This window comes from Cavia porcellus, unplaced genomic scaffold (assembly GCF_034190915.1).
Source record: "Cavia porcellus strain 051 isolate PalLab524CR breed Dunkin Hartley unplaced genomic scaffold, mCavPor4.1 scaffold_5, whole genome shotgun sequence".
Classification (NCBI taxonomy): domain Eukaryota; kingdom Metazoa; phylum Chordata; class Mammalia; order Rodentia; family Caviidae; genus Cavia; species Cavia porcellus.
In genome coordinates this window covers 47,291,537-47,314,090 of record NW_026947488.1, presented here as the reverse complement: position 1 = coordinate 47,314,090, position 22,554 = coordinate 47,291,537, and the positions used below count along the sequence as shown (strand labels likewise).

The 22,554-nt window shown below is 40.5% G+C and overlaps 1 protein-coding gene and 1 long non-coding RNA gene across 4 annotated transcripts in view; one reads left to right on the top strand and one right to left on the bottom strand.

The window, feature by feature from the left end:
* Positions 1–22,554, top strand: part of Mcm8 (minichromosome maintenance 8 homologous recombination repair factor) — a 34,635-nt gene that overhangs the window by 2,641 nt on the left and 9,440 nt on the right. For all 3 annotated transcript variants that reach the window (XR_010047508.1, XM_063248721.1, XM_013160010.3), the window contains exons 4-13: positions 1,558–1,640; positions 2,129–2,278; positions 3,890–3,993; positions 5,132–5,330; positions 8,339–8,424; positions 13,627–13,778; positions 14,010–14,205; positions 17,067–17,097; positions 17,910–18,050; positions 21,571–21,712. Coding sequence is in view for 2 of the 3 variants with exons in the window: in XM_063248721.1 (XP_063104791.1) it covers positions 1,558–1,640; positions 2,129–2,278; positions 3,890–3,993; positions 5,132–5,330; positions 8,339–8,424; positions 13,627–13,778; positions 14,010–14,205; positions 17,067–17,097; positions 17,910–18,050; positions 21,571–21,712 (1,284 nt within the window). In the remaining variant the exon portion in view is untranslated. The remainder of the gene's footprint in view (positions 1–1,557; positions 1,641–2,128; positions 2,279–3,889; positions 3,994–5,131; positions 5,331–8,338; positions 8,425–13,626; positions 13,779–14,009; positions 14,206–17,066; positions 17,098–17,909; positions 18,051–21,570; positions 21,713–22,554) is intronic.
* Positions 5,172–22,554, bottom strand: part of LOC134476064 (uncharacterized) — a 30,198-nt gene continuing 12,815 nt past the window's right edge. Inside the window, exons 2-3 of the long non-coding RNA XR_010047510.1 lie at positions 18,599–18,847; positions 5,172–5,359 (exon numbers count right to left, since the gene is read on the bottom strand). This is a non-coding gene — a long non-coding RNA (uncharacterized LOC134476064). The remainder of the gene's footprint in view (positions 5,360–18,598; positions 18,848–22,554) is intronic.

Sequence of the window (22,554 nt, the reverse complement as noted above, 5' to 3'; positions counted from 1 at the left end):
GTTTTTCCATAAATGCTCTGTTCTTTTTGTGGCAAATACTCGTGCTGCTGAAAGACCTACAAAGGAAATTAATGATTTACTAATGTAAATTTGTGGTTGTTGGTACTAGTGTTTATCCCATTCGTCTGTGCTAGGTGCGGTTGCCTATGACTGTGGTTTAGGCTCATCACTGCTATTATGTTCACACATCTATTTAAGTTGCCCTAACAAAGGAGAAATGCATGTTTGTTTATGGTTTTTTGTAAATAAAAATGCAGCTATCTATGGCTTTACACATTTTTAGAAAAATGGAGCTTATAATTGTTCTCTGTATACAAGAACTATTTTCCACAAAACTATGTTTTTTTTTAATTTAATTTGGTTTAGTTTATTAGTACATGTATGCAGTATGTAATGTTTCTATTCCTTGTAGAAAGTTGCCACATGTACATAATACTTGTTAATTCCTTTTTACATCCCCTTTCCCTTCCCTCCTTCTCCCCTCTACCCATTTCTTGATCCTTCTCCTTTTTTCTGTCATGTTTGTAGTACATAATGTTTATGTTCCTTCCTATAAAAACTTAGTCTCTTGAATTGTCCTAAGAGTATTTGTAAAAAGTGAAATCCAGTGATTAAAAGAAAGTCCATATGATAGTACTTCTTTTTTTTCCCTCTTAAATAGATGAATGTGTGTCATAGATGATCTTTTGTTGCTTAAGGGAATTATTACCCAGCCACCAGCAGTTGTATTAGTTTCCTAGCAGTTAGCTCAGAACACTGTAAATGATCTTTGGACTGGTCCTAAAAATGGAGTTCAAACCTTAGGTTTGACCACTTGTGCTTCTAAACTATTTCATTGTACTGTTTTCCTGTGAGAGACCAATTTGAAATATTATTGAACATTTAAGATATTAAGAAAAATAGCTTTACAGTTTTGAGTTCCGTGTCAAACATTAGTCCGTCTCCAGATCTTGGGAAAGAATTTGACAAGTGACAATTTGGATTGGTGCAACTTACTTTACAAAGATTGTCATTGTCTTAGCTATGTTTCAGAATAAGAATTTAGTTAAGTGTCTGACTTTGGCATTATTATAATGTTTGTTTTAGGCTTATTATGTTAATCTACTTTTGACCTAAAATGTCCTTTTAAGCATCTAGGACTCGATACAAAGTTTCCCAGACAACAGGCCTTCTCTCTAAAAGAGAGAAGATCTTTCCCTGGCTGCCTTTCAGAGTATGCAGACCTATACTTTTTTAAAGTTACTTTTTATTTTTTTCTTTTTGAGACAGGGTCTTGCTATGTAATCCAGGCTGACCTGGACTCACTACACAGTCCAAACTGGGCTTGCTCTCATGGTGATCTTCTTGTCTCAGCCTCCTGAGTATAGCTACCATGCTGGCTTTCCCTAAACTTGTTTTAGAAGCTCAAGTATGCATTCCCACCAGTTTTTATCTAAATGTAATCAGATAACAAAGCAATTGGGGAAAAAATTCACACTTAAAGTGTTTTTCTGTCTCATGAAACACATGCTTGTACTTGTGTGATTATTAGTGTTAATGCCATGTTTATTTGATTAGTTTACAGTGACAACTCTCCTTTTATTGAGAAGATTCAAGCATTTGAAAAGTTTTTCATAAGGCATATTGATTTATATGATAAGGTAAGATTCCCTACAACACAGCTACCCACGCACCTTTATGTGTCACCTTATTAAACAGCATGTTTGAGATGCTAGTGACTGTATCAGGTGCAGAGTCGGACTGTGATCAGATCCCAAGTCTGCCCCTCACTGCCAAATGCAGACTTGGTGCATTAGTTTTTTGTTTTTTGGTACTGATAATGAAACTCAGGACCTCGCACTTGCCAGGCAGCCTCTGTGTTGTTGAGCTATATACCCGGCCCTGCATTACTTCTCCGTGCCTTAGTTTTCATGTTTCTCACTTTCAAGTGAGTAACAGTATAAATATCTGCGTAAAAGTTTTGTTAAGAGGCAAAAATAAATATGTTTAAAATGTTAGCTCCATGCCTGGCACAAGGCCTGTGCAGTGATCACCCTTGTCACCATGTATTATATGTCTTCAAAAGTGTATAATCCAACATTCAGCTGTGATAATTGACTCAAAAAACAATTCTCTTTAATTTTTACAGGATGAAATAGAAAGAAAAGGAAGTATTCTGGTGGATTTTAAAGACCTAACAAAAGATGATGAAATTACTAACTTGATACCGGATATAGGAAATGAACTGAGGGATGCCCCTGAGAAAACCTTGGCCTGCATGGGGCTGGCAGTACATCAGGTAAATATTTACTTTGTACAGCCTTTCATCACATTTAAAGCAAGATTTCACAGAGCTAGTACTTTCTTTAAGAAGATACTTAGCTTTCACAGATAGAACTGAAATTAAACCTCATTCTTTAGGAGCAATCCTGTCTCACAGGAAAACTAAGGCAAGATATCTTAGCATTGTCAGTTAGGAATGTACAACGAAAAGACCAGATCTAGGTTCTGTGGCATGAGACAAATCACTTCTCTGCGTGTCCCACCCACAAAAGAGTAATAACAGTATGTTGTGTGCCTGCTTGAAGTTTTCTCATGGTCAGATAATGCAGCATGTGTGAACTTAATACTTTAGACTGGCAAATAGTAAGGCTTCCAGATAAAGAGTAGCAAATTTTAGGACGGGCACAGGTAAAGTGTTGTGTGCCTTCAGAGGCAAAGGGAAGATTTAACTGTTGGGAAAGAAGGGGAAAAGCCCAAAGGAAGGTATGGGGCTTACATTACTTCTGGAGGAGTAGGTAGAATTTGGTCACAGCAGGAGAGGGGAGGACATACAGGTGCAAGGGACAGCTGACAGCAAAGCAGATATACGCTGTTGGAATCCAGGAAGCTGCCTGTTGTCTTCCCACCAGCCAGCTCTCCAGCTCCCCTAACCACATCCTTTCTTTTTCCTTTCTGAAATATTCCTTAAATACACCTAGTTTCCATCCTTAATTGCCTCTGTCTTAGGCTGAGGATTTATTATTGTTCCTGAACTATTGCCTTTGTTAAATATGAAACTTGTCATTTCATTTCACTACATGAAGCCCACATCATTTTGGTGACACCAGAGAGAGGCCTTCCATGTCCCGAGGCAACTTCATCTCTGCACTCTTCCCCATGCACTGACCCAACAGGAGTGAGTTCCCTGCAGCAGCCTAACTAAACGATGCCCAGGCACCTAGAATTCCCTTCACCTCATGCAGCCAAGTTGTCTCTCTGTAAATCCTGTCTTATGACCTCTTTTCAAACTCACATGGTGTTCTGCCTTTAAATCTTTATGGCCCTTGTCACAAGTAAATATGCATCTTATTTTGCCTCAGAGATTGTCAGTATACCGTTTTGTAACACAAGTAGGTGTTAAATATTTAGTTGGTAAAGCTCTGCATTGGCCAGGAATTGAACCCAGGCTTCCCACATGGGAGATGAGAATTCTACTATTGAACCATCAGTGTTCACAGGTATTAAATATTTAGTGTCAACTGCATAGCAAACTGGCTTGGGGAATTTTAAATATCATTTTTTTCTGTCTTGAAGTGAATATGAAGTGAATATGAAGAAGTAGAAAAATATTTTTTAATGGAATCCAGGAGGTAATGGCTTTGAGGTTATATAAGGTCTTTTAATGTTAAGCTCATTTGGGACAAAATGTGGCAGACAGGGATGCTGGGATTTTCAGTCCAAGGATAGCAAAATCCCAAGTTAAAACAATCCACTGTAAAATAAGTGGTTATAATTGACTATCAGACTTTAAGGACAGTAGAGTCCTATTTACTTTCTATTTTGTTCTGAATTAAACTTCAGATTCTGTACAAGAGTTCTGCTTAAAGAGAATATTTTTCATCTTTGAGTAAATATCTGTTCTCTTTAGGTATTAACTAAGGATCTTGAAAGGCATGCTGCTGAATTGCAAGCCCAAGAAAAATTGTCTAGTGACGGAGAAACAATAGTAAATGTGCCACACATTTATGCAAGGTAAAAAGCTTTCTAATATAATTTAGAATAGGGCATTAACAGCTGTTTAAGAACCTAAGCAGGGCACGGTGGTACACACCTGTAATCCCAGCACTTGGGAGGCTGAACCAAGAGGATACCTGCAAATTTGAGGCCATCTTGAGCTACATAGTGAGACTATGTCTCAAAAGAAAAGAATGAGAGCCTCTGGGTGGACATGGTGGTGCGTTCTTATAAACCCAGTGCTCGGGAGGCTGGGGCAGGAGGATCACCATGAGTTCAAGGCCACCCTGGGCTACACAGTAAGACTGTATCTCAGAAAGAAAGTACCTCGTTTTATAGAAACCAGTAAAAATGATATTAATTTCTTGATAATTTCATTGATCATCATCATACCAAAGTGAATACCCTAAAAATTATTCAAAGAAATGTTATTATTTTTTTGCCCAAGTAAGTTGGTTTCCCAACTGAAAATGTTTGTAAACATTGGTTTTCAGTGTATACTTAGCACCATTTTTTACTGTATAATAATGCGTGTAGTATACTAATTTTGATAAATTGTTAGATTTCTACTAGGTATAAGGGAATAAATGAAAAATTTAAAATTCACCTAAACAGTATTTTAATATTTCAAATATATAGAGATAAATAAAATAGCTCAGCAGAGTTTTTCTTTTTTGAAAAGATATTTAAACATAAGTTAGAAAACGAGTTATTAAATCTGTAGAGTTCTTCTTTGGCGTTTTTTTTCTTTTTCCCTAGATAGCAGTTTATGGAGTTAAATAAATAAATGGAAGGTTTAGTTTGTTTTGTTTGCGATAGAATCGTGCTATGTGGTTCAAACTGGCCTTACACCACTGTGTTGCCCAGATTGGCTTCAAATTCACAGTGATCTTCCTGCCTCAGCTTCCGAAGAAGAATTATAGGCATGTTGGGATTACAGGTGTGCACCGCTGTGCCTGGTACACAAGATTTAGTTTCATATTTTAATTTATTTATCTCTTAGAATAATTTACTCCCTGTGAGATTTCTGATATATAACAGAATGGTGTGGTTTGATAATTTGTAGTTCCTTCTGAAAGGAACTTGTGAAAATGCAGACATCCTCAGTACAGACGTCCCAGCTGTAGATGTGTGGATGTTCCTGTTTTATGTGCAGGGTGTATAACTACGAGCCCTTGACCCACCTGAAGAATGTTCGGGCGAATTACTATGGAAAATATATCACGCTGAGAGGGACGGTGGTTCGTGTCAGTAACATAAAGCCTCTCTGCATCAAAATGGCTTTTCTCTGCGCTGCTTGTGGAGAGGTTCAGAGCATCTCTCTTCCAGATGGAAAATACAGTCTTCCCACGAAGGTGATGTGTCCTTTAACTGCTTCTTTACCCTGGTAAAAAGTTCAGAGGAGAATATAACTAACATCTGTGTAGTCACCATTTGACTGGCAAATATTACATTTTGTTATTTTAGCATAATTTTTTAGCAAAAAATGTAAAGTATTGTGTTTCAGTTGAGTCTGTCTGTTTCCTTCCACAATTCCATTCCCCTTGTTCTCTCCTCAGTGGCAAGTCTGCTTGCCACTGTTAGCATGTGCTAAGTCTCCACCTTTATTCTTGACTGTGGGTGTATGGAGGGTTAGTTTTGTGTTGTGCTTCCATAAGTAGATGCTGAATGCACCATTCTGCAGCTTGTTTTTCCCTTTATTGGAGTTTTGCTTACTGTAATACACAGCTAGTTCTTTCACTGTTACAGTTGTACTTGTGAGAGTATTCCATGAAGTGAATGGCAACTATTTATCTGTGCAGGCATTTGTGTTGCTTGCAGTTTTTTACAGTTACAAATGATGCTGCATTCTTGGTCATGTCTCATTAGCACCGGAATTTCTAACTGAGAGACTTGACTTACTGTTGACTGTATTAGATGTTGTCATATTGCTTCACAGAAACTATCAGCCTTAACTTACACCCTTACTGGCGTGATAAGCAGCTGTTTCCTTATATTTTCATTAACACTTGGTATTCTTAGACTTTTTAATTTTGCCAGTCTGACAGGGGTACGTGGTGTTTATTTTGTGAGTGTCTGTGGCTGAACATCTTTTGGTATCTTACTGACTTTTCTATGTATAGTTTTATTCATTTTCTTCTAGTTTATTGGTTTCTTGACAGGAGTGTTTTTATTTATACACTAGGTACTAGCTCAGTGTTGGTTTTATCTATTATAGATACCTTCTCCTGGCCTTTGTTTTGTCTTTCAGCTTTGTGGTGTTTTTTTGTTCGACAGCTTTATATTCTGACATGGTCAAATTGGTCTTGTGCTCCGAACTTAAATTTTATTGCCTACGTAAGAAGCTCTTCTTTACCTGGGCATTGTAAGCATTTGCCATGTTTCTTCCGTTTTCTTTTTTTTTTTTTTGATACTGGGTATTGTACTCACAACCTCTCACTTGCCAGGCAGGCAGTTATGCTGCTGAGCTAAATCAGCCTTTTCTGTTTTAAAAAAAATTTTCACTTTTACTTTTTTAATCATTTATTTATTTTTGTGTTTTTGAGACAGGGTCTTGCTATGTGGTTGAAGCTGGCCTTGAGCTCCTTCAACTCACTAGCTAGCCCAGGTTGGCCTTGAACTCACTGCAGCCCTCCTGCCTCAGCCCCCCAAGTGCTAAAGTTACATGTGTGTGACACCACACCCCACTTCTTCATAGTTTCTAGTAGTTAGATCTTTCATCCATCTGGCATTTAATTTTGTGAATGACATAAAATTAAAGGTCTCGTTTTGAGGCGAATAGCCATTTGTTGTCTTGCCGTGGTCTGCTTATCACTGCCTGAGGGGTGGGAGCCTCCTCTCTGGTCCACAGTGCTCTTTCCTGTGAGTCTGGTCATTTCATTGCTGTACTGCTCCATGACATCTTGTTTACATTCATCTCATTAAAACCTTTTGATAAGAGAATTTGCCTGACTATTCTTTTCTAAACTTTGGCATTGCAATGCTTGTATGTTAATAAACTACAATGTTTGTTAAATTTTCACTCTTGTAAGGAGTTGAGTCTTTAGTGAAGTAAATAAAGAATTTGAAAATGGAAACACATGATGTTTATGTTTGAAATTCTCAGGGCTTCTTTCACAGGAAGAACAAGGTGTGTTAGATTGAGCAATTGGTTCTAAATAATCAATGGTATTGATAAATAGGTACCATCAATATTTGTCTCAGCTTAAAGTATAACTTTAAACAGTGTATTTTCTGTGGAAAGCTTTGTTCACCTTATGGTGTTACCGTCTACTAAAGTGGAGAGTGACTGTAACTCAGGAGATGCATGCTGATATGGAGATCCTATGTGGGTGTGAGTTACAGAACCAGAAAGGTGGCTGTTCCAAGTAACTAGCTGTGCTAGTCACAATTGCTGCAGAACAAGTCACAGGGTAGCAGAACTACTCATAAGGTAGATCTGCTGCAGATATCTGCAGAGCTGTAGTTAGAGATGGTGGGGAGAGCTGGTACAGCCAGGTGGCCAGGGCTGACCAGGCACCTCCGTCTTCTTTATTGGCCCCTCAGATGGCTTGGCTTTGGCTTTTCAGAACAGTATAGCAGCTTGGGGCACTCAGTCTGCTCCTGTGGCTGCTGATAGCGACAAGGCGAGGAGGTGCAGTGGACAGGCTTTGCCTCTTACAAGCTGGACTTGAGAAAGTCAGGCAGCATGGCTGCAATTACATTCTGATGACTACGTGATAGAGTCACAAACCTTGCCAGATGCTAGGAAAAGGAGTTAGACACTTAACAGAGGAGCCGAAAGTTCTACAAAGGTTTGAAGAGCAATGTTTCAGTCTTGTTTGGAAAACATAGTCTGCCATAGTGCCCGAGTTTATAAATGCATCTTAAGGTCTAAATGCCAAAGAAGTGATTGAGGAAAGTCACATCTCAGGAAGACTCACATGACAGCATTTTATTCAAGTAAACTCATTAGGAGCTGTGATGCCTAGCTGGTATGTCGAGGACTGCTGTGTAGAACAGCAAATGTAACATACAAACAGTATGCCTGCCAAAGGAAGCCAGGTGAGAGCGGGGGATTTAAGCCCTAGGAAAGGCTTTCAAAGAGAAGGTGGGCTGGGTGTGTGACTGGAGAGGGGCTTCAGGGAACCCACGGGGAGCAGACTGCTGGGCACAGAGTGCATGGTGGAGAGGCAGCCAGGAGCTTGGAGTTCAGAGCAGGGTGTGAGGAGCCAGCTGGGAAAGCGCTTTGGAAGCCAACGACATCAAGTTGTCTCAGGAGTAAATGGAAAGGCATCACAGCTCCTACCTGGTTTATTTGAATAAAATGCTGTCACTTGAGTCTTCCTGAGATGTGGTTGACACTGCATTTCTCTCCTTGCAGTGTCCTGTGCCCGCCTGTCGTGGAAAGTCCTTCACTCCTCTCCTCAGCTCGCCCCTCACGGTGACCATGGACTGGCAGTCAATCAAGTAAGCCACAGACTTAAATAAAAGGCAGGGTTTAGGATCTGTCCTGGTGCCAAGTCAGGCTGAACCTTTATACTGGGAGCAGTGTTGAGGCGTTTAGGAGGTGTATCGAAGGGAAGTTAGTGTGTTGAAATAGCAATCTTGATCTGAAAGATTGATCTACCAGATTTTGGAAAGAATGCAAAGAGTTTGTCACATGGCTCTTGAGAAATGTTTCATTTTAAGCCTTAGTTATCCATTCATCAGAGTGGATATAGACCCTAAATGAAGCCACGGAATTCATTCCATCCTGAGCGTCACAGAGGAGCTGAGGCTTCCGGACGAAGACACACTTGGGAATGGGCCATTTCCTTTCCTGCTCTCATTGTCCTCTAGGCATTTCATACCATTTGCTATAGACTTTTTTTTAAGTTACACTTTTGATTTTTGCTGCCATGTAAATCTGTAATTTGACTGTATTATATGGTAGCTTTAGTTTCTTTTTGCAAGTCAGGTAGTTTTCTCTATATTTTTTACCTAGTAAATTATTCCTTTTTTAGCCTAGGCACAGGGCCACAACTCAACAACAGGGCCACAAATATAAAATAAGGGTTAGTTTTTTTTTTTTTTTTTTTTTTTTTTTTTTAAATCAGAGTGCTCCTTGGGTCCCTAAAACACCAAGAACCCAGGGAAAAGATGAAGCAGTTTTGGTACTAAGCCCTGTCCCTGATCTACCCCCTTCCCGATAAGACCAACATGTACAGTAAGTGTCTGTGTAAGACTCCTGAGTTTGATTGTGTGCCCTCTGGGTAGTAGAGACTGATTTCTAGCCAGGTCTGTGGTTCTTTTACCACTGAAAAGGGATGAGAGTATGAGAGGTTCTATAAAATTCACAGAATGGCAAATGTAGACAGGACCAAGGGTGACTTAACTATATAGACAAAACTTCTTTGATTTCAAGTTAAAATAGCAAATGAGAAAATAGATTTAACTATTTTAACCAGATTTGAATGACCTCTTGATAGTAGGAAATCAAACACAGTGGTAGACAGTTGAAAACAGACTATTTAAATCCTTTTTTTAAAGTTAGGCATGGTGGTGCATATATATAATTCCAGATACTCTGGAAGGCAAGAGTATCACAAATTTGGGGCTCGGGATTTAGCTCAGCGGCATAAGCGCCCGCCTTGTGAGCAGGCAGTCATGAGTTCGATCCCCGGTACCAATAAAAAGGAAAAGACCAAAAAAAAAAAAAAAAAGGCTTAAAAAAAGAGAGTATCACAAATTTGAGGTCAGCCTGGGCAACTTTGGAACACCTTATCTCAAAATTTAAAGAAGGGTTAGTATATAGCTCAGTAGTAGAGCACCTCCCAGTATTATAAAAAACATAACTAACTTTTAATAACCCTTTTCTTGAGTCTTTAAGAGTAATAGTTTTACACAAATTAATTTTAAAATGAGGTATAGTAAAACTTGTCCAGACAGCCAGGTGCATTGGTGCATGCCTGTAATCCCAGCCCTTGTGAGGCTGAGGCATTGTCTCAAGTTCAGGGTCAGCCTGGGCTACATAGTGAGTTCAGGGGCAGCCAAAACTACATAATGAGACCTTGCCTCAAAAAAACCAAAAAAAGACAGTATTAGCTTATGTTATCATTTTATTCTATAGATAGTGACTTTTTGCCTTAGAAGAAAAGTTTCCTTTCTGTCATATATAGCTCTGTTCTTTTCTGAGGCTTGGGTTGGGATGGCCCCACAGGAATAAATTATTGTTTCTCAATTAATGCATTGAGCACATTTGTGCATCAAGGGGGTGGCCTCGTAGTGTGTGTCAAAGCCTTGAGTTGCTGCAGACCCTGTTCTTAAAAGTTCATCTACTTAGAAGAGCCAGGATGTGTAGAAATTGTTTACTGATAGATTGTTTTCACAGTGTCGATAAATCACTAGAAATGTGTAAACATCTGAAAAAAATTAAAAGGACGATGGTAAAGTGCTTATTGTGTAATCATTATAAAGTGGTGAGATACGAAAATATTTTTAAGTGAACAAAGATTTGTTTATAATGTATTCTGGGATAAAGCAGGTCCCACAGAGTCATCTGCTGCACATTCTGGTCCTGGCTTTATTTTATTTTTTTGGTACTGGGGATCGAACTTGTGACCTTGCACTTGCCAGGTAGGCACTTTCACCCCTGAGCTAAATCCCCAGCCCCTAGCTTTATCTTTTTTGTTGTTTGTTTTATTGTAAAGAGAATAAAAACAAGCAAAATAAAGCAGAACAAAGCCAATCAAAACAAACCAGTGTAAGTGACACAGGACTTCAATATGAAATAAAAAATGGTTACTATAATGCCTCTTGTCTGTAGATACCTTCAGACATAGTAGAAATCAAACATAACAGAGTAGAACCGATAAAAACAAAGCAACGACTGCAATAAAGGACTTCAAAACAAGACAATAGTAAATGTAAAATGGCTACCATCATATAGCTGTCCATCTATGAAATAGCTGCTCATGCCATCGAACATACAAAATCAAACAAAATAATACCCAACCCAACAAACCAATGAAAATGATACAGAACTTCAAAGCAAGATAATAGAGAGTTAATCATGGCCACCACCTTCAGAAGGAGATCCCCCAGAGATGCCACAGTGTACCATGATCCTCTGAGTAGATGATCAGACCCCTGGCCCTAGACCTGCAAAGTCAGTGAAACACCAAACACCACAAGTGTCAAATTGCATCTCACCTCAATAGCTATCATCACAGCCTGCGTTTTTCTGGATCAGCAGGTTGCTTGGGAGAGAGGGGTTCTTGTTTCCCAGCCCACATGCCAGAAAGGACTGGGGTCTGGTTGTCCCCCAGGCAGTGGTGGCCCAAGTATGGCACTGGCTCGCAGGGAGGGCTTGCTTTTTTGTTTGTTTTTTATTTGAGACAGGGTCTCACTATGTATTTTGGCTGCTCTTAAACTCACTCTGTAGCCCAGACTGGCCTTGAACTCAGCATCCTGCTTCACCCTCCTGAGTATTGGGATTACAGGTATGAGCCACCACGCCCCGATCAGGTAGTTGTCCTCTGGTCTGCATTTTTTCTGGGATATTCTTTGTCATACTGCTAGAATCAAGCCCCCATTTTTTTTATTGTTGTCATGTATAATTTTATTTTTTTAGAGAAATTCTCAAGAAATTTTCAGAAAGTTTACGTAGGTAGGAGGTGAAACATTCTGGGTCCTTGCATGCCTGTAATGCCTTTATTTGGATCTTAGCCTGGATAAGAGCTTGCGTGGTTGCCCGAGTCTGTTTTGTTGATGTTTTCCTTGCTGTCATGAGGCGTGTGATGCTGGTCTGGCCCTCTTCATGGTCTCTGTATCTATGATGTTCTGAATCAGCCAGGAGGGCCTGTCTGGTTTGTCTTTATCTCTGATGCAGACAGACCTTTGTCCTTCAGTTGTCGCCCACTGTACATACCTGACTTCCCTATGTGGGCTTCCCACCAGCTGCATCATTTGGCTTGTTCACTTGTCTAAACTTTCACTCACCTTTTCATTTTCTTTGTGCTGTTTTCTAAGTTTCTTGGGATTTTCTTATATCTGTTTTATAAATGTTTGATTTTTATATACATATTTTCAGTTTTTCTGATCTCACAGTTGTTTTCCCATAGTCTTTGTGTGTGTGTGTGTGTGTGTGTGTGTGTGTGTGTGTGTGTGCTGGGGATGGAACTCACAACCTCGTTTGCCAAGCAGGCACTTTACACTGCTGAGCAAAATCCTCGGCCCCCGTCTTTTTCTTTTTCAAATCCGTTTTACTCAAACACAGAAAGAAGAAGAAGAAGAACTACAACATAATTTCAAAGCCCGTCAATCAGGGGTAACAATGGTATAAACATGGCACATTGTCATACCCAAAACATTCACCCAGAGTCATAGTCTCTTTCTTGGTGCACCTAATTTTTGTTTTTTAGGTAGCAACATTTTCTCAAACTATTTATCAGAGTGTGTGTTTGTTTGTTTTTTAATGTTCTGCTAAGTTTTACCATTTTATTCTCAAATATCTAATGAAAAATTACTTGGGGTAGGTAGGACTGGTTTCTTTCTTTCTTCCTTTTTTCTTTTTTCTGGTACCAGGGATCAAACCCACAACATAGCACTTGCCAGCCAGGTGCTTATGTTGCTGAACTAAATCCCCAGTCCCTTTTTTTTTTCTTTTAAGATAGATAGGATCTCTACATAGTTCATACTGACACAGGCTGACCTCAGATTTGTGGTGATCCCCCTGCCTTAGCCTCCTGAGTGCTGGGATTACAGGTGGGCATCACCGTACCCAGCAATCATTTGCTCTTTTATAGACAGGCATTTTTTTTTTTTGTCATGAGGCCCTGACTAATAGGAGTCTTAACTAATATGAATGTGTAGTATGTAGTTTGTTTTTGCTTTTTGAGGTAAGCTCGTGTTATATATTTCAGGCTGGCCTTCATTTTGCACTGATCCTCTTGCCTCCTGAATGCTGGGATTATGGGTGTACACCACTGTGCTTTATGAATTTTTTTTTTTTTTTTTTTTTTTTTTTTTTTTTTGGTTTGAGATTCTCAGATGGCAGAATAAGGGGCTTTTTGCTGGAGCTCTGATGGCGTCACTGGACACCTTCCCTGCCCTTATAGGTGAATTGTGTGCATTCCTGTGAGCATTGCTCTAGGTTTCCAGGTGGTGGAGCCCTCATTCTGTCCCTCCACTCAGGATGTCCCTCCATGGCAGTCCACCCACCTTCCAAGAAAACTGAGCCAGTTGTCTCCTGCTGATTACTCTGATTCCTTTCCACATCTCCCTCCAACAAAGGAGCTTCTCCAGGGCTGTGCTGAGAACACAGGCTCCCACTTCTCTTTGCTCTGGTAGTTTTTGCTTGCGTGTGTTGTGGGCTTCGTTTTCTTTCATCCATCACTGTTGTCAGAAAAGTAACCACTGTGGTATTGGCTTTGCTGAGAACTTCTTGGTGTCCCCAGAACTTCTCCTTATCCTTGCAGAGTTCATTTTGTGGACCTGTGGAGGGAGGCAAGGCAAACCCTCCATTCATCTGCTACCCTAAAGTCAGTGTAGATTCACCATTTTTAAATTTTAAAACTCTTTTAAAGCAAATCTGGCCTGCTCAGTGCCACAAGGCCCTGGACAGTCAATGTTTTGAAGAAGCAACTTCGAGTATGTGTGTGTTCTAACCAAGAGGTGTTGAACGTTTAGAATCCAGGAACTGATGTCTGATACTCATCGAGAAGCAGGTCGGATTCCACGAACAATAGAATGTGAGCTTGTTCATGACCTTGTGGACAGCTGTGTCCCAGGAGACACCGTGACCATTACTGGGATTGTCAAAGTCTCAAATGCCGAAGAAGGTACGGACATCTTTTTCCTGATTACGATTGTCTCTCAATAATGATTTGTCAGCAATCTTTTCTCTTTATAAGCTACTTCTGAATCTCAAATTATGTAGGGATTTCCTTGTTGCTTTCATAAGATGAAACTTGAAAGGTTTATTTATAGCTCAGTATGACTTTTTAATATACTAGTTGAGTTATTGCAAGGAAAATAATACTAATATTATATTTAATACTTTGAATTTATAGGATCTCGAAATAAGAATGACAAGTGCATGTTCCTTTTGTACATTGAAGCAAATTCTGTTAGCAATAGCAAAGGTCAAAAGACAGAGACTTCTGAGGATGGCTGTAAGCATGGGACATTGATGGAGTTCTCACTTAAGGACTTCTATGCCATCCAGGAGATTCAAGCTGAAGAAAACCTGTTTAAACTCATCGTCAAGTATGTACGAAGTTCTGTGATTGTACTGCCCATGTGCATGTCAGGTGCTCTTGGCTTTAGGTAACAAAATGTAGTCAAAATGATCATCCAGCTAGACACTCTCGCCCAGGTCAGCTCTCCACTCACTCTGGTAAGGTCTGCGGACTAGGAATGGTTTGTATATTTTTAATGGTTGGAAAAAATTAAGAGTATTCCATGACACACGAAGTAATAAATTCAGGTATCAGTGCCCATAAATAATAAACAAGAAGTTTATTATTCAGCCTAACTCAGTTGGTCTGAAGAATAAGTGGGATTTGGTCTTTTTTTTTTTTTTTCTTTTTTATCGGTACCAGGGATCGAACTCACGACTGCCTGCTTGCAAGGCAGGTGCTTATGCCGCTGAGCTAAATCCCCAGCCCCCGGTTTTTTTTTTCTTTTCTTTTTTTGGTGTCAGGAATTAAACTCATGACCACACACTTGCCAGGCAGGTGCTGTGCTGCTGAGCTAAATCCCCAGCCCTGTGAGATTTTGTAATATACTTACCGTAATTAACACAGCATGCTAGTATATTTTGATATTTTTGACAGTCTTGAATAGTTTTGGAGAAGGGAAACTCAAAATTTAATAGATGAACCTAAGAGAGGTAAAGAACTGAGAAGATTTTGAAATGTGTTTTTCAGGAAAATTAACCATGTCAGGCTCTAGATTCTAGGACAATTGATGTACTTTCTGACTTTGGGAGGGGCTCTTTGTCCTTAGACCACCATCCAGCCCCACTGGGGAAAGGCAGAGCGCTGTGACCTAGTGCCAGGCTGATGTGGTACGTGAGGCTTGGGTGCAGGTCTATAGCCTGGCTGAGGGCGCAGACACCTCTGTGACTGGGGCTTCTTACCGGTTATGAACTGAAACAACATTTTCAGTGGTCCTTCTTCTGCCATGTTTATAGAAGATTAGCATGAAAAATGTGGGTTTTCTTTGCATACTTGGTCTTTTTTTCCCCTTTGTAATTTCTGTAAGGAATGGTGTGAGTCAGAAACCAGCTGACCACCAGGCTCCTGTAAAGGCAACATGGTGTGACATTTATTATGCCTGAGTGCAGGCAGACAAAGGGCAAAAGGCTATCTGTAGAGAACAAAGAAAAGTGAGCCTTTTTTATAGGACTTGAAAGAAGACAAGGGATTAGGCCGGAAGATTGTAATAATGTCTGTGGTCAAAGTTTTCTGGCAGTCTTGCACCTCAGTGGCCAAAATCCTTGAGGTACTCAGTTAAGTGTCTGGGTGTCTTCAGATGTCCCAGCACTTGGAACATTCTGTGCTCTTTTTTATCTCTGTTATGACATCCTGTGTTTGTCTAGGGCAGTCCTGATGCTGAGCTGAGAACAAGGCCTGAGAATGAGGTTGGCAGATGAGTTGGGCATTGGGAGTGTCATGTCTGAGTCCTACCTGACAATTTTAGCATCAAAACTCAAGACATCAAGGCATTTCTCATGGCCTTCCATTTATTAATCTAGCAGACTGGCAAATGAGATCAACTGCCTCTTTTGTAGATAAAGTTTTAGAGCACAGCCCCATTTAGTTTATTTATGTATTTTCAGTGGATTTCACACTATAAGTTGAATACATGCAACTAAGACAGTATAGGCTACAAAGCTAAAAATACTTCCTGGTTCTTTAAGAAAACTTTTGTTAGCCAGGCATGGTGGTCCACAACCATAATCCCAGTATTCTAGGAGGCCGAAGCAGGAAGACTTGCAAATTGAAGCCCAGCTTGCACAATTTAGTAATTTAGACCTTGTCTCAAAATAAAAATAAGAAAAGGGCTGGGGATCTAGCACAGTGTGAAGCCCCTAGGTTCAATTCCCCATCAAAAAATAGCTTCACAATAAAAAGGAGGGAAAGACTGGGTGTGGTGGTACACCCCTATAGTTCCAGCACTCAGGAGGCTTGGGCAGGAGGATTGCCACGAGTTTGAGGCCAGCCTGGGGTACACAGTTCAGAGTCAGCCTGAACTGCATAGATTGACCCTGTCTCAAATAAATGAATGAATGAATGAGTGAATGAATGAAGGTAGGGAGGAACGGAGGTAGAAAAATTTTGACTCAAGCTAGATAATATGGAAGACTCTGAGTGGGAAATGGAAATGATGGTGGAAAGTTGTATGTTGCTGAGATTCCTTTAAACTGATTTTTTTTTCCTGGTACTAGGAATCAAACTCAAGACCTTGGCACTGCCAGGCGGGTGCTTATGTCACTGAGCTATAGCCCCAGCTCTCCTTTGAATTGGTTTGGTTAAGATCCTTTGTGTGGGAGGTGATTTGGTTAGGATTGCTTGGTTGAGAGGTGAGCCCAGAACTAGCAGTAGAGTAAGTGGGAAGATACAGAGGATGGACGGCAGGCAGTGTGTGGTGCCCTAGTAAACATCACCACTGCAATCCAGGGCGTAATTGATCTGAGGACTCTGGATCACTGTCTTGTATAAAATTAGCTTCAGTATTTGTTCTTGTAAGGGCCTCCATTTGCCCAGCTGTGGTGCATATTAGAGGTGTATTTGGTGACTTTAAACGTTTTGCAAGAATCCCATCTTCCTTCACAGACACAGTGTTTAAGAATTTAGTATACAAATAAAATTTCTTGAGGGGATAAAAATTTTTCTATATGTCTGTATTGCTCAATAAAACAAGTTGTAGGGCTGGGGATTTAGCTCAGTGGTATAAGTACCTGCTTTGAAAGCAGGCAGTCGTGAGTTCGTTCCCCGGTACCGATAAAAAGGAAAAAGACAAAAAAAAAAAAAAAAAAAAAAAAAGAAACAAAACAAGTTGTAATTTCCTAATGGATCAATGAAGTATATGTAGGAATTTATGAGTTGTATTCTCTTTTCCAGCTCGCTTTGCCCTGTGATTTTTGGTCATGAAGTAAGTATTTCATTTTCACTCAAAAACGTATGAAGTCTTCAAAGATAATAGTTAATAAAAATAGCTAATGTCTGTTAGCCAGTTATTAATATTTTAATAGGAATCCTTATTCTGCATAAGTTTAGGAGGCTGCTGGGCATGGTAGTATACGCCTGTAACCTCAGCACACAAGAAGCTGAGGAGGAGTGCTGTGAATTTGAGTCCAGCCTGGGCTACATAGTGAGTGCAAGGACAGTCTGAAATAGATACAAGTGCTTGTCTCAAAAAAAAAACAAAAAAAAAAAAACAAGTAACAAAAGCTCAAAAGCATGTACTATCATGGAGGAATCTTAGAAATTACTAAGGCCTATTCTGCAAGCAGCAAGTCCATTTCCCAAAATCAAGAAGCATTGGCCAATCCCTGCTCTAACTTTGGATGTTCGGTAGCATGAAGAGGAGCTCATTCCTACAAAGGGAGCTTTATCTTGCAAAGGGCTGCAGTGTACCTTCTGCATCACTAATTTTTTTTTTGGTTGCTGTATAGTTCAGGCTGCCCTTATTCTCACTTTGTGGCTCAGGCTGGCCTCAGCTAATGGATCTCAGCCTCCCAAATATAGGCATGTAGCACCATGCCGGACTTTTTAATGATATGTTACAAAGATTTATGTTTCTATAATTTTGTTATAAAAAATTAAAATTTCAGTGAGGTGTAAGCCTTATATCCCCAAACAAGTCAGTGTTGTAAAACACACAAGCAAAAGTACTATGCCCCTTTTGCTAGTCATCTTTATATTTTTCTTTGTTCTTTTCCCCCCACTCCTTTCACACTTGAGCTTGTTAAAGCAGGTTTGGCATTAGCGCTCTTTGGAGGTAGCCAGAAATACGCCGATGACAAAAACAGAATTCCAATTCGAGGAGACCCACACATCCTTGTTGTTGGAGATCCAGGTCTGGGAAAGAGTCAGATGCTACAGGTAGGAAGTTAGTACTTTAGTATTTTACCTTTTGCTTATAAAATATGAACAACTGACAAGTGAGTTTTCTCAAAGCATGGGCTGTTGCTGTTCTAGACAGTCTAGTTTGTCCAGTGGTACAAGTACAAGTGAGCGGGTATGTATGTTACATGCAGCGTGTATCTGACCCTGTTGCAAACTGAGCCAGTTTCCTGTCATGCAGGTTGCACAGATATCCTGGTCTGTTGAGAGAGCAATTAGGATAAAATGTTAACCATTTTCAACACTTTTTGGGGGGCACCCAGCAATGTTTTGCTAGTCTTTATTGCTGGGATGTGATCTCACCTCTGATACAACAACAGTAAAGGCAGTAAAACAGGACTACCCATTCTCTCTTCCTGTAAGTGCAGCAGCACTTTATTGGGCTTCCAGAGCCATGTGATAGAGGGAAGCAAATCTATATACCTCTCCCGTTTCTCCTGGAGTGCAAAGCAAAGCGCCTTCAGTGCCCAATCAGTAATTGTTGGTAACCAAGAAGAGCCTGCCTCTGCCAGGAAGCTGTTTCTTACCTGAGATCATGATATCTGTGGAAGGTGCTGCTTGTTGTGACACTTGCGGCTTCCTGTGAGTGATACTGGAAGCCACCCACAATGTCCTTTCCAAGAAAGCCTACAAACACCTTCTTTCCTTCTTGCCCATTATGGAAAAAGTGGCCAGTGGAGGGCTTCCCAGTCTTTGGTTCATTATAAGTCCATGGCTGCTGTATCTTCACACATCTGAATCACCCCTGGAGCTCTTTGAAGATACTGTGGCCAGCTCTAGGCAAGATGAATAAAGAGAGTTAGAGTCCTGGTGTTTGCACATATGCAGCCCTCCACCGGCGATTCTGATGTGCATCCAGGGCAGAGAACAAAATGGCTCTGACCTTGTCTTGCCTTTATAATCTGTCCCTCTTCGTGTGTGAGCCACCTTCATTCCCTGAGTGTTAAACCAGCCGTCATTGTAATTCCATTAAAACCTTGCATTCGGGGCTGGGGATTTAGCTCAGCGGCATAAGCGCCTGCCTTGCAAGCAGGCAGTCGTGAGTTCGATCCCTGGTACCGATAAAAAATGAAAAAGACAAAAACAAAAAAACAAACAAAAAAAACCCTTGCATTCATGCTCCATTCCTCTTAGCCAGTTGAGCTTCCTCTAAAAACCAAAAAATCCATTCTGAGCCCTTCCTACAACCTGAGGTGCAAACTGAGGTAAAGAGCACATATTTGTAGGTGAAACAAAATTCATGACAAAAATGGAAATAGGATAGTTAGCCAAAAGGTAAGGATGCCTGTAGGGATCAGAAGTGTTACACCTTTCTCTTCTGTGTTCTGTCATATGCAGTGAGTCCCCAACTTACAAATGAGTTTCGTTCCAGAGAATTGTGAGATTTGTTCGTAAGCTGACAAAGTCTTACACAGTTATACGCCTGTGAAAATTTGCAACTCAAATATTTCTAATTTGGGGACTTACTCTATATAGGTGGAGCCTGTGTTCATGAACTCAGTTCTGTCCAGGATTCTGGTCGCAGACTGAACTGGGACGAGAACTGAATCAAAATCAACCTCGGGTCTAACGGTTGAATTTGATTCAGCTCTTGTCCAACTCACTTTGTGACCAGAATTGTGGTCCATGTAACTTTTGAGTCAGTGTACTATAGATGGGAGCCTTGTTTAACCTCCAGGGGTTATCTTGGACAGTTGGATTTATGTATGTTACTCACAGTTTACAAAAGTTCCATTTTTCTCTAGTATATCTTTTTTATTCAGGAAATATCTCTTGGCAGATAAATGGTCCTAAAATACATTTAATGATACCGAAAAGGGAAAAGGTTTTAATACCAGGAAATGACATGATAAAATTTTCTTAATTTTTAAACCAGGAACAATGCTTTTAAAACTCTTGGTTCAATTTAAAAATTTCTAATATTAAAGACTGGAAAATATTACATGTAGATCTTACTAAGTCAGACTTTGTTGTTGTTGGGTTTTTTTGGTTTGTTTTGGGTTTTTTTGGTACCAGGGATCAAACTTACAACCTTGCACTACTTGCCAGGCAGGTGCTTACACCCCTGAGCTAAATCCCTGGCCTCAAGTCAGATTTTTAAACATTAGGCTAACACTGTATTATGAACTGTTCATATTTTTAATCCTGTTTTCTTATGACCACTTAGTAAACAGTTTAGTAAATCATTCTCAAGGTACTGTAAGACTTCTCAGAAGACGAATGAATAAGAAGTTATAAGTAATGACAGTAGTGACAGTTACAGTTTACTGAGCCGGCACATATGGTCCCTTGAGGTGTGCACTGCACAAGGGCACAGCCACACCCAGTGCCTGAACTGAGCATGAAGGGTGTGCCAGGCGCCAAGCTAAGTGTCCTGCATAGACAGTGTTACTCACTCATTTACTCCTCAAGGCAGCGCTGTGATGGCGTGGGGAGATCTCATGTGTGGTGAAACAGTTCTACCTGGCTCAAGATCTGTGATTTAACTGTGTGCTGTTTACTTTTCCGGCAAAGCTTGTCTGCTCAGAGGGTGAATGCATACAAAATGCATACTACTTAATGTTCAAAGAAGATGAGAGCTTTTGAAATTAAAACTGGTACTCAAGATTTGCTATTAGAACTTGAAAATGAAGTGTAACAGAATAGTGTTGAGTATTGGGACTCTAGAGTCAGGCTACCCTGATTTGACTGAATCCTGGCCCCTTTCCTTTTTTTTAATCTTTATAATAGTTGTTCTTTCAAGCATGTATATCAAAATGAGATGAAATATAGAACACTATAGAACTTTTCAAAACAGAATATTGAATAGAGCAGTACCATTAATCAGAAAAGAGCAAAACAGTAATAAAAATATTTGCCTTCAAAGAAATGGTAGAAGGAAGTCCCCCTTATTTGCTATGGTCAACCTCCCAGGAGATGCCCAAATTTCTGGTTCCCATTTGCTAATAATGGGCGAGGGGTGGGGGTGGGGGTGGGGTTGGGGAGGAGGAGGAGGATCAGGGAAGTGGGATATTAGACTCTAGGCCATGTAGCAGTAGGTTCACTGTTGCTAAGCAGGGAGGCAGGATGGTCATTTGTTTTCACAGCGTCCTCAGTTCCAACATGGCGCGGATCTCAAGAGATGCTGCTGGTTCTCGCCATGGAAGGGCTGCAGTCTGCCACCCTGCCTCCGCTTACCAGGGAGGGGAGGTGCTTGCTTGGCTTCCCAGAGTCCTAAGTTCCAACATGGCGTGGATCTCAGGAGACACTGCTGGTTCTCCCCCTGGAAGAGCTGCAGTCGTTGGCCCCTTTCCTTAATGGCATAATTCCTGTAGCTCCTTATTCTTAGGAGGCGTTAGTTTCTACACAGTAACCCAGGACATAACACCTGCCTGTTCCATGGTGGTGCAGACTGTACAGTAAAGCTCTTATAAGAATAGCAGACATAGAGCTAACAGGTGGGGAAAGTTTATCATTAGTTCTTCACTTGGAATGATTCTCATACACTTTCTGTCGGTAGGCCGTGTGCAACATTGCTCCGCGTGGCGTGTATGTCTGTGGTAACACCACGACCACCTCTGGGCTGACTGTAACTCTTTCGAAAGACAGTTCCTCTGGTGATTTTACTTTGGAAGCTGGTGCTCTGGTTCTTGGCGATCAAGGTGAGAGACCAAGGCAAATGATAATCAGTGGTACCCAGGGCTCTCCCTCTCCTCTTCCTCCTCCTCATCTGCAGTTGTTTTCTCTGTGCCTTGCTCAGCTAATAAGGCTCATTTGTTAAGCTGCCTGATAGGGGAGGGAATGTTAGAGGGTTTCCATTAAGTTGCGGATGAGATGTGACATCCCTGGCACACACAGTGCCTCAGTCAGTGGTTTTGTGCTGGGTTGAAGGAGGTTAAGCAGTTTCATTGCAAGTATACAGGCACTTTGGAATTTTTGACCATAGACAACATGCTTGTCCTCCTAAATCATGTGTCCCACTGGCCCCAAAAGACCTAGTCCAATAGTACCTTTCCCCTAAAGCCTTTGCAGATTTCCCTTTTTACAAATATCTCCCACTCCAGAAAACTCAGATGATAATGCATACTTCATGTAGTTTTTGGAGTGTTATTTCTTGAATGTATATGTCTTGTGTGTGTGTGTGTGTGTGTGTGTGTGTGTGTGTGTGTGTGTGGTGCTGGGAATTGAACCAAGTGCCTTTACACTGAGTTACATCCCCAACTCTTTATTTTTTGAGACAGGGTCTTGCCAAGTTGCACAGGTTGGCTTAAGCTTGCCCTCCTTCAGTGGGAGCCTCAGCATTTCAGAGTGCTGGGTTGATAGGCGTGGGCCACCTGCCTGGCTTGAATTATATATCTTATCTCACCTGTTTAACTTTAAATCCTTAAGCATTTGGAGGGTCACTCTCATATCTTCTTCATTTTTATAATCCTTACAACTGTGCTTTGCCTATGGAAATAGTGAATGACTAAATATACACAAAACTTAGTTAAATAAGGTAAGT